Raw genomic sequence first — 11775 nt, 5'->3', positions numbered from 1 at the left:
GAACATATTTCCCGCCTTCTCCCTGCTCAATATATGAATGCTGGTGGTACACCGGTTCTTTCAAAAACAAAGAATTAGAGCAGAGGCTAGAATCGAAAGAATCTCGATAACTCTAATTCTGAAGAGGTTGATCACCAGCGTTCTACTGATGCAACAAGGCTTGCTCAGTATAGAGGACACGGAACAGCTCCGGCGTCTTAATGATGCACAAAAGGCCTATTGCATGCAGACTAGGTAATACCATTTGCAACTTGATTACAAACAAGGTTTAGATGGATCAGAGAAAATGAACTCAAAGTTTGAGCCTTCAATTTGATGGCATGGAGTTGCACAATGATGAGTTCAGCTTGTTAACCAAAAAACAAAGACAATATTCGCGACTAAAGGCAAACAGCCGGCCGGGGAGAGGGATCCGACGGGCCGCTGTTCGATGGAGACCTTAAACCGAGGAAGACCCTGTCAATTATGCGGTGCTGCCACTCATCATCATCAGATCGATTAGATGGGCGCGTGGCTACCACGGGTAGCGCGTGTTCTTTAGTGGAGTGTAAACCACGTACGGGGAAATGTGATGAATCATCGTCCAAGATATGTTTGTTGTACACAGCACAGGCATACGAGGGCACAGGAATATGTTTGTTGTACTTGTACACACAGCACAGGGATACAGGGAAAGGTGATGGATCAACGCAACCAGCTGCTCCGGGTAGCTGCTTAATAACTTGGCGCCAGTTTGTGCACTCATCAGAAAATATGGTGTTTTCCTTCTGTATGCCTTGCCGCCTCATGTTAGACTACACGGCAGCAGCATTGTCAATCTGCCCGGCTCAAGTGTATGTGTTTGACATCACTACCAGTGCACTTGCTGCATCTTGGTTGAACTCTGACACACTGTGGCCAGCCCTGGCGGCTACATCTAAGCGCCAATGCGTCTGGTAAACTGACAGCAAGCTCAAATGCCAAGATTGGCTGACGCCCTAGGCGAGAAACTAAGGGTCAAAAAATAAACCCCCCCCCCCCCCCTCCCCTCTCAAAAAAAATTATTCAATTTCAAGGCATATAAAAGTCAAGTTATGTGGCATAACTAATAGAAATCCAAACTCAATGTTCATGGGGCATGGTGGATCCCGGACCTTGCCGGGGAGGACTCCGTTTTTATATATTTCTTTGAGTATTTTTAGGGTTTATGTCCTGCTCAGGAAGGCGAGATGATGGCGGCTTCCTAAAGATGAATAAGGTTCTCCCCGCCTAGCCTCTTCCGATGGTGCGCCATCATCGGACAGCGTGTGGAGGTGTTTCTCCGGCGGATCTCGCACATTCAGTTGGTGGTTGTCTTTGGTGCGCTTGTCTTACAAGGCCTTAGCACAACGATTTTCGACTATCTACTACAACAAGTTTTGTCAAGCTCCAGCAAGGGAGGGGCGATGACGGTGATGCAGCTTTGTCTCGGTTCAGTGCTTGTAGTCGTTGCTAGGTGGTCTAGGAACCTGGATGTAAGTTTATTATTTCTGGTGTTCATTATACTGCTATAATTGAAGATGAATAGATGTGCATGACGCCAAACAGTGTAACACTGCTCGGTTGCACATCTCGATCGGTTATCGCACTGAAAACAGTGAGTAAGCACCTCCCAAGACCGTATTTCGTCGTTGCAGAAAACCAATGGATGCCCATCGTGTCGAACAACTTTCTTCAGTACTCAGAATTCACGCTCGGAGTACATGTCAACCAAAGCCACAACAATCAAGACATTGCACCCGTGCCCAGACCGAAGGACTGTCCCATGCACAGACTTGCCAACTCCAGGCCTCCCAACGCCTACACACGCATGCACATCGCTTGACAGCATGAAGTGGTTCGGTGCCATGAAATTGCTTTTGGTTATGAACTCGGCGAAAAGTTGGATGGGCTAGCACCCAAGCGCATTATGTGCGTATACAGACAGCATCGAGCCCCATGTCGCCACATTCCTCGCCGGAGCAGCCATACCATCAAACACTACGCGGGGAACCGCCACATTTCCAACCTCGCCATACATGTGAACAAAGCGTGCTGGCAACGACGGCGTCAGACGCATGGCCCTCGACCTCAGCACGGGCATGCATTCTCCTCCCCAGTCCGGCATCAGCAAGGTGTGTGCACGTGCTGGCGGCTTTCAACAAGGTGAAGGCATTCAGTGGCACACCGCTATAAGACATGTCACAGAGAAGGGAACAGCCAGGCAGTATCGACCGGCGCTTGAGTATCCAGACATGAGGGTCGTCCAGGAGACAACATCCCAGTCGGGCATTCCATCAAACAGGTTGTGTGCCTGTGCTTGGAGCTGGGGATGGGGAACGCCGGCAAGTTGCGAGAGCCAGTGGGTGCGGCTTCGGACGGACGAGGAGCTGATCACACGGTGCGGGAAGCGTGGTGATACAGCGAGTTTGATCAGCGGAGGGCGGAGCGGCACCGCAGAGGCGCGGCGATGCAGGGACATTTAGCGCCGGACGGAGGAGCGGCGCGGGAGTGGTGGCGATTCAGCTACTCCCTCCGTTCCAAATTACTCGTCATACTTTTGGGAGTACTTTGGAGCACCGGTTGTAGGTGAGCGGTTCGTCGCAGTGGAGGAGCTAGCTCCCGTGCGCGTCTATACCGCGCTCTTAGCGAGCGTTTTGCGCGCGCCGCCTCCAGTGGAGTAAGTTGGGCCGGTCTTTGGGTGTGACCCATTAACAAGTATTTTTATTGTTTTTAATAAAACTCCATTTCCTAAAAAAACTCCAAAATATATTTATCTCACTCATTTATATGTAGTTTATTTAATAATAACATAGGCACAAAATTTCGTGTGTTATAAAAAAATAGCCATGTGCCAAATATCTCATGTACTTCTGAAACAATATTTCATGTGCTTTTAAAAAGTGATCACATATTAAAAGACAAATTACACGTCTTAAAAAACATCCATGAAATTAACAAAAGGTGTTCATGCATTTTTTAAAATCTTTTTTATGAAATGTTTCATGTAATTAAGAAAACTATTAACACATTTAAAGATATTCATGTGATTAAAAGGTGTTCGTGTATTTTTTTAATGTTTGTGTAATTTCAGAAAAGATTTGCACATTAGAACCATGGAATTAAACCATTGTTACACAATTAAATTTTCATGCCGTTGCTGCTCATCTCTGAGCCTAAAAGCATCTCTAGCAGACCCTATATAAGGCCTCGACCCTTATAATAATCCCCGGTTTATTGGTTTTGTCTAGAAAACTGACCCGAACAGATCCCGCATATTTGGCCAAATCGTAAAAAAAATATAGCCCTCCCCCTATATGAGAGCCCAACTACCTCATATCTTCAGATTTTTAGGCCTTTTTTTAGCTCCATTGTACTATAAACGGTTCCTAGGAAGTTTGTTTCAGGAGAAACCACTCCCACCCCTAGGCCTCTTCCGCCGCTAGCCTTACCGACAACTTATAGCCATGACCTCCACCCCCTTTGCGCCATTCTCCCGCTCGGACAACCTAGGCCACATCGCCGAGTCAACATGCAACCCGGGCACGCACAGGCACGCCGCAATCTCCACGACTTTGTCTTCGACCTCTTCTTGCCGACAACTCCCTCGCTGTTGCCACCGAGGACTCATCCTTCAGCCTCATCGACATCAAGACACCGCCCAAGCACCCGCACTCCCCCAAGTGGTGCTTCAACCAGTGCTTGCAGCTCCCCTAGCGCTGCGACGAGGAGGTTGAGACGAAGTGTCGCGAGGCTGAGAAGGAGCGTCATCGACTCGTATGACCGCGTCAACCCCAAAACCGACCACCGCCACGAGCGCTCAAGAACTGCCAGTTTTTCAAGAACACAACAACTGGACACCATTGCCATGGAGGTGGCCAGGATCCAATTGCCCTCTACATTTTGCTTTTAGGAGGCCTTATGCAAATTTTCAGGGACTCTGTTGTAAATTTAACTGCTGACAAGTGGGCTCCACATATGACCCGAAACAATTTTTGTAGGATCTGTTATGGCAGAACACACGTCATACTGTAAAAACATTTTATAGTATGCCCTAAAATGATTATGCAGTATGTGATTTTATGCGATCTTCTATAGATGCTCTAACTCTCCTAAGGATTTTGTGCTAGTTCATAGGAGTGCCCATGCACATTTCACAGTGGAGTTTTTAGCTTCAACCGTAACGAATCTAGTATGAGTGGAGCGATTTGATGGTTCTAGAAAGTAAGTGGGATAAGTCGCCTAGGAGAGGTGATCGAAGATCAGTATTGGGATACATAAATAACAATAGATGAGAAATGAAATGAACTACATGTAAAATTCAAATAAAAAGTGTGAAGCTTTCGGACAATATAGCTCGGCAGTTAAACACAACCACGTGATGGGCGCATTAAGTCATGATTCATACACATTTGTGCACTCACTGGTCCATCACACATGGCTTAAGCCCATTAAATTAAAGATAAAGTCAACGTATCTCACTCCAGTTTGTTGGGTTTTCGTCACACCTCGACCTCGTGAAGCGGCGTCTCGGTATCTGACTGCACCATAATCCAGACGATATTGACAGAATTCGAGTATGTGATATAGACTTGCATTACATGTTCTAATTCACACTTTCACTTGTCTAGTAATATATAACCATTTATTTACACTAAAATTTTCTAATTTCCACCTATCTTTTCAATAAATGTATATTGCTTTTAATGTACTATATTAATACTACTTTTGGTAAAACTATCAACATTGAGAATGTAAACAAACTCATATATTATTAACAAAATGCATACATTTCTAGTATTTATCTTTAGAAATTCATTTCTAGTCATATGTGAAATGCGTCATTTTGCAACAAAAAAAAAGGATGCTTAAGAAAGGTTTTTTTTGCTAGAATGGATCTCATCATAAATTTGAGCAATTCATATTATCACAATATTCAACAAATAAACTACACATTTAATGATTATATTGTATTTGTATGTATCCTTTCCCATTGTATTCCTAAACATCAAGAGAATCGGGTAGAGTGTTTTATAGTGTATCAATCAAGTAACTTGATTGATACTGCTAAGGTCAAGACCATAAGTTTAGATGCGACTAAATAGATGATTCTAGCGTGTATGCAGTGTCTAACATGCACGAGTGTCTATAATACAAACTTTGGTAAGTTGTAATATTGACCTGTTGAATATTTTCTGAATAGATTATCTCTACAAAAAGTCATACGACTTGTCTAAATAGTGTACGAGACAAATCTTGATTATTTCTTGCTCCATGGTCAGCAACATGATTATGCCTTCCATGTGGCTCCCTTGGAAATGACTTAGTTTTTTGGGGCTCTGCAATTTCTACCATCTGTTTATCCGCCACACCCCTGTTATATCAGCTTGGTTCTGCTTCAGTTGCCTCCGCGTGCTCCTGCCAATTTAGAGGAACAAAATAAGAGGCATTTTTTTTTGTAGAAATCATGCCAACGTTAGGTTTTATTTGGTGGTCTAAGTAAAAGTGGTTTTGTCATTTCCCTCCTTTGGAGTCTTATGTGATGTTACGTAAAGATATATGTGACTTATTGTCAGAAATTAAGTCTCATGTTTTGTTAGGTTAAAATATATATGTGACTTATTGTTGGAATTCAAGTTCTCGCCTATTTTTCTTAAAAAAAATTACATATACTCAAATTGGCAGTGTTGAAAGTTAAAATCATATGTGTTTTATTAATTTATATCATTCTTTTGGTGGAAGGCTACATTTTTGTCTGCACATCCGTTGCTACATTATCTACCGGACATACTTTTTTCGTTCCAAAATAAATGTCGCCGATTTAGTACAAAGTTATGGGACGGAGAGAGTATTATTAATATGTATGCAGTGATATGCATGTATATCCACCTTGTGATGGTTGTTTTTTTAAGAGAAAAGATCAACAATTTTCTATTAGAATGTGTTCCAAATCACGTCAGCTTTCTAGGTCAGTTCTAGTAGTAGTACTACTACTACACAACGCTTACCCGCAAAAGAAAAAGGTACAATACACAACACTGGGCTGGGCATCCCCACTTGCATTGCGTTGCAGAGCGTCGTCTAGAACGGAGAGTAGAGTGGAGCAGCAGCCAGCAGGATGGCCGCAGCCGGGGAAGACGAATCAGCTCCCCCTCCTCCTTCTCCGCTAGATCAGAAGGTAAGCTGCGCTATCATCCTCTCCCCTCTCCTTTTCCCGTAGGTGTTTCTGACAGATCCACCGATTGCGGATGCGGAGTTCCTATTTCGCCATTAACCAGTGGATCCTCCCTCCCAGCAGCAGCCCATGGAAGAGGCGGCGGCGGCGGTGGGAAAGCTGAGCAGGTCTGAGCTCCAGCACGGCGCCGCCGACGCGCCGTCCTTCCGGATGGAGGACCTGCCCGTGGTAAGTGGCTGGTAACTTCCATTCCGTCAGTTCAGTTCAGTTCCTCTGTTTCCCCCCTTCCATTACAGCAAGGGAAATAAAGTGTTTCCTGAAATAACTCATCTTTTTTTTTGAGGGGAAGAAATAACTGATCTTTGGTGTGATGCTTGTGATGTTCTTCACGGATCTGAACCTCCGGGGCCAAAAAAAAAAGATTTGGTGTTCTATTTGGAGCTTCAACTATATTGCCCACTTCATGTTTTTTTTTAAGCGAGGCTGGATGTTTTAGGTCATCTTGCTTAACTTGTTTTCAGGATGAATAGGAACAACTTTCTGAAAAAAGATCATGAAGGACTGAGTGAAACTACAGCTAAAAATTGCAGTTTGCATAAGATTTCTCTTTCAAAATACATGCACTTTCAGCTCATTGTGTCTACAACTAGCAGTAAGTTCTAGTCATAATTCAACCAACCCGCCCAAAATTCAGCTCCTTTCTTGTGACAGGAGGTTCAACCTGTTATAATGTCACTGCTGCCACTGAAAGTGGCCGTGAGGACAAGCATTGTTTCAACAAGTTGGAGAATGCTCTGGACATTCCACTGTGATCTATGTTTTGATGATCCCATTCCCACTCCCAATGATCTGGATTCTGACACCGATGAGGAGTTCGCTGGTCCAAGTGATCCGGATTCTGACACTGATGATGAGTTCGCTGGCCAGGATAGTACTGAAATGAAACGAACAAAGTTCATTGAGACTGTAAATTTGGTTATTCAACAGCATAGTGGGATAGGAGTCAATAAGTTTAGCATCAGGTGTTGCCTGCCCAAAGAAGACTCTGATCATCTTGACAGGTGGATTTCATTTGCCACTTCATCGAAGGCAAAGATAATACGTTTTGATCTGATAATAATTGATTGGCCATTAGAAGAAGTTCACCACTTCCCTCTTGAGGCCTTAGATTGTCAAGGTATCTCATTTGTGCAGTCCTTATATCTCGCCGGTGTTTCTATAAAGCCAAACTCAGGAATATCTGGCTTTACAATACTCAGAAGGCTTGTTCTGGAATTTGTTAAGATATTAGGAGATTTTCCAGGCTTGCTTGCAAAATGTTCAGGACTTGAGGACTTAGAGATCATCAGTTGCTATGGTGTGGATGATTTAATCGTACCACACAAACTTGATAAACTTCAACATTTGCTGATTGCCAGAATGGACGTCCAGATGGTTGAGTTTCATGCTACTGATCTTGCTCATTTTGAGTACAAAGGCCGAGTGATCCCTATAGCTCTTCATGGTTGCTCAAAACTAGAGAAGGCAACAATAGATTTTAATGCCACTAAAGCACTGGCACATGCATTCACTGCAGTTCCAAGCATTTTGCCAGTGAAGACATTAAATGTGCGAGCTTTCATATCAGAATATGCACAGGTTAGCTGGTCTTTCCTTTTTTTTTTGTTCACCTCATAGTTCTTCAAACTTGGTGTTACTGTCAGCGTCATCTTATTCGTTTGTTCGGGTCATGTTTCAGTTGCAGAAGCTGCCAACAAGACAACAGGGAATGTTTTTGCATTTGAGGCATATGACTTGTCAATTAATTGTCAACTCTAAGGACCCAAATGGTGATAATGGAGTTCTTCAACTGGCCAATTGTTTGGATGTTGCACTCGGACTGGAGATGTTGCACTTGCATGTGAGTGCAATTTTATTTATTTAAAAGATTAATATATGGACCTTCAAGAAAAAAACTGTATCTTTATTAGTTTGACCAATGGTTGCAAGCTTCGAATGCAGATGTTGTATGTGATATCCAGTGGTTTCTCCAGCAGTGAGGTGGCGGGTATGCGCCGCCATGATCATCTCAAGACGGTCTTCATGAGTGGGTTTCGCTGTTACAAGACTCAGATTGAGCTGGCATGTTGTATCTTGGGAAATGCTTCTGTTCTTGAGCAGCTGATAATAGAACCAAGGATCACAGACAAAGTATGGACGGGTGATTGTTCCCATTGGAATACTGACCTCGGCGAAATCTTACCAGGGGTCTGTGAGTGGGCACAGGTCACCTCGGAGCGCTTTGGTAAGGTGGTCACCGTCTTAGGTGCCTCCCTTCACAGTGAGTAAACCAATCTTTTTCCCATGTTGTACTGATATTGAATAATCTTCGGTAGTTCAGTGTAGCTGGGAGAAGTTTATTCGTTGATGTATAATGCTTCTGTAGTGGCTGTTTTGGTTACTATTCATGGCTTCACACCTTTATTAGAGAGAAAATAACAATCAATCTATGTGTATCCAATGCATCCGTTCCTTTTCCTTCCTTTTTAATCATGTCTTGCTTCAACCTGAAAGAGGATTATTTGTCCTGGTGTGCTATTATTGGAGCTAATGAAAGAACCCGTGTCGTGAAAATTGAAACAAACTGCATCTCTATATGTACATTTGCCAACACTTGAAAGAAATGAAGCTGTAATGGGAGCTCATTGGTAACAAAACTTATACCACAAAATCTGTATGGTTGGCTTTCCCATCTGGGGCTCCAAACCCCAATATTTGGTCGAACTCTGGAAGCTAAAAATTCCTCTAAAGATCTGGATTTTAACATGGCAGGTTGTCCATGATAGAATAGAATCCTTACAAGACAACAAATTCTTCATAGACATTGACCTACAGATATCAATTACCCCCTGTGCGGGGAAACCGAAACAACTGATCATCTTTTGTTTTGCTGTCCCATTGCTATCTTTGTCTGCTCCTTCTATCAGTCCAAGACATGATTACAAGGCTGAAATCTGAGCCGACTGGGAGCATCAATTATCTTTGGTTTGGGATTACAGTGGTTTGGTGGGCTCTTTGCACATACAATTGACTGACGTTATGTTTCATGTATTGATTTTCTTGCAGCAACGGAGGCTTCTTTGGCCCAGCAAGATGCAGGATCTCTTCAGCACCATCATTAGCTAGTGCCATCATTGCATGCAGATTATTAGCAGATCGTAGTGGGATGCTATCTTGCTCAGAATCTGTAATCCTCTGGTGTCTGTTTAACCTCACTGTATCCTGCTCCTAGAGTGAGTTAGTATGTGTCAGAAGGGCACCAAAACCAAACCAGACGATCTAAAATTAACAGTAAACCTGGGCCTTTTGTTTTGTTCGTGACAACCAATGTTTGAAGAAATTTGAGGTTGTATCAGAGGCCTTTCTTGTCCGTGTATGGTTCAATTTCTTCAATCTAGTGTAATTTGTTTATTTAACTAATAAAGTCAGGTCATTTCCCCAAAAGAAGTTATGGGCCCTGGTGCAACAGCCTACAAGTCCATTTCAAACGAAGTTGTCGTGGTATTTCTCACGGGGGGCTTGCGAGTCGACAGATGCCACAAGGGCTTAGTGTGTGGGTAAGACTGCTGCTGATAGGCCCGGGAGCGGGTATGCGAGTAGCACGCGCTAGTTTACCCAGGTTCGGGGCTCTCCGGAGAGATAATACCCCTACTCCGGCATGTCTGAGTGTATCTGGTATATCTGGTACAGAGCTGCTCCTAGAGCTGTATCTGAGGTCGGTGCCATAGGCATCTGGCCTCGTATATGTCTATATGAGGCATGCTAGTGGCCGGCCATGTATGGCCATGGCTTGTGGCCGTGAGTGTGTGTGTCTCCATGTGTGTATGAATGGATGGATGGTTGCTAGCTAGCTTGCGTGTATGTGAGGCCTTGTGCCCGTGAGTGTCCATCCTGGATGGAGGGATGGATGCCCATATATATAGGCATGGCTAGCTTAGAGAGTAAGCTAAGTGGTGGCATGGGCAAGGTATGGTGGGGTGTCATGCTTGTCCCCTGTGTCACTTCATAAATAGTGCCAGGGGACAAGTGACACTATACATGATGACTGAGATGACGCGTGAATAGTGCTCGGGTACATCCGTCTCGTCGGTGTCTTGTCGGTGTCAGGTCGGGCTGCAGTCGGCAGCCGGCTGGCTGGTGCAGTTGGCAGCCGGCTGGTTGGCGTAGTCGGCAGCCGGCCGGGCAGAGCAGTCGGACGGGCAGCCGGCAGGAGCGGCCGGACAGTCGGACTGAGGGGCTTTGCTAGCCCCGATGTCTTGAAATATCGTCTTGCCGTCCTCGGGGTACCCGTGGTCGGTTACCCCGACAGTAGCCCCCAAGCCTCCGGGCAACTTGGCAAAGTTGGGCGGAGGTTTTTTGGCGAGTGTTCATGGAAATTGTCAAGAAAAAAGACAAAGTTAGTCCATGCAGATATATCGAATGTTTGCTTTTAGCATTGCAAGTTTTATGCGGAGGGTGCCGACTCGGTTTCGTCCGAGCCCCCTTAATCTTTTTCGTGTTCCCTCCGCTTTTTGGCTTGTGCTCTTGCTTGCCGGACAGTCGCTCTGCGGTCTGTGGCTAAGAGTGGGCCGCGAAGTGGAGTGTACAGTACTTAGAGTCTAGGAGCAGATTCAACCGAGTAGATACTTGTAAAGGAAACGGTCAGATCGCCTGATCCGTTTTTCTTCCCGGACGTTTTTTCGCGTGGGTGACCTCCAGCGTTCACGCTTGCTAGTCGGACGGCCGCTCAGCGGTCTGTGACTGAGAGTGGGCCTTTGGTACCGCGCACGGTACTAAGTCGTTTGCGGGAACTAACGTCTCAGGCCAAGCGGCCAGCCCCCAGGCCAACTCTGGCTGGCGCCGGGGCGAACAGTGATGCTACTGTCATAAAAAATGCGGAGATAGCACCCGAGCATCGCTCGGGGTTATCCGTGCTTGCGTGATGCAAAAATATGCGGACGAGGAGCTCACATTGATTTTCGTGTAGTCGCGGTCGTTGAAGACAGCCGGCGCGACTCGGCGCTCGCGGAGCGCGTCGGCGCACTCGCTGGGTGAAGCCTTCGAGCCCCCGGGTGCTCGAAGGGGGGTTCCGGCCGGTCAGGCTCGACCGGCCAGGCGGCGAGGCGTCTTGCAACGTCCTTTTTCTTCTTTTTCTTTTCTGCCGGCTGCTGGCAACCGGACAAAACTTTTCTCTTGTCTGCAATCTTCGCGGGGGCGCGCCAGCGCACCCGCTGGGTGTAGCCCCCGAGATTCGGGCCGACTGCTGAGCAGTCGGGCCGGATCTCCCAGCAACTACTTTGTCTTCTCTCTCTCGCGGGGGCGCGTCAGCGCACCCGCTGGGTGTAGCCCCCGAGATTCAGGCCGACTGTTGAGCAGTCGGGCCGGATCTCCCGGCGACTACTTTGTCTTCTTTTCTTTTTCTTGTCAACCGGTTGTGTTCAGACGGACCGACTCGTCTGTCGGCAAGCCAGCAAAGCGGGCAGACGAAACAGTCGACCCAGCGGCAGCGCGGGCTGTTGACCGGAGCAGTCGGCTGGACTGCAGTCTGCAAAGTCGGATCCTCCTTTTCTTTTTTCTCTTTTTTT

The 11775-nt window shown here is 45.8% G+C and overlaps 1 protein-coding gene and 1 pseudogene across 2 annotated transcripts; one reads left to right on the top strand and one right to left on the bottom strand.

The window, feature by feature from the left end:
* Positions 1 to 1518: 1518 nt before the first annotated feature.
* LOC147962175 (pentatricopeptide repeat-containing protein At4g15720-like) lies at positions 1519 to 2479 on the bottom strand (annotated as a pseudogene).
* Positions 2480 to 6019: 3540 nt separating this feature from the next.
* LOC125527584 (putative F-box/LRR-repeat protein At5g54820) lies at positions 6020 to 9643 on the top strand. 2 transcript variants are annotated; one of them, XM_087536335.1, is made up of 6 exons: positions 6020 to 6175; positions 6293 to 6400; positions 6884 to 7810; positions 7911 to 8072; positions 8174 to 8492; positions 9278 to 9643. In XM_087536335.1, exons 1-6 carry the CDS (start codon positions 6116 to 6118, stop codon positions 9331 to 9333), a joined length of 1632 nt encoding a protein of 543 aa, XP_087392461.1. In that variant the 5' UTR covers positions 6020 to 6115; the 3' UTR covers positions 9334 to 9643. The 2 variants fall into 2 exon arrangements, with proteins under 2 accessions (XP_087392461.1, XP_087392462.1); XM_087536336.1 differs by having other exon boundaries at positions 6296 to 6400; positions 9278 to 9641.
* The last annotated feature ends 2132 nt before the right edge of the window (positions 9644 to 11775 follow it).

Source organism: Triticum urartu, chromosome 7A (genome assembly GCF_056163025.1).
Source record: "Triticum urartu cultivar PI428250 chromosome 7A, HENAU_Tu73, whole genome shotgun sequence".
Classification (NCBI taxonomy): Eukaryota; Viridiplantae; Streptophyta; class Magnoliopsida; order Poales; family Poaceae; genus Triticum; species Triticum urartu.
The sequence above is the reverse complement of the archived record's forward strand: the minus strand, read 5'-3'. Positions and strand labels throughout refer to the sequence as shown.

Excerpts from the sequence above, each read along its gene's own strand:
- LOC125527584 (XM_087536335.1), top strand. The coding sequence starts at position 6,116 with ATGGCCGCAGCCGGGGAAGACGAATCAGCTCCCCCTCCTCCTTCTCCG. Across the intron at positions 6,401-6,883 it reads GGATGGAGGACCTGCCCGTG|GAGGTTCAACCTGTTATAAT; the intron begins GTAAGTGGCTGG and ends TTCTTGTGACAG. Across the intron at positions 7,811-7,910 it reads TCATATCAGAATATGCACAG|TTGCAGAAGCTGCCAACAAG; the intron begins GTTAGCTGGTCT and ends GTCATGTTTCAG.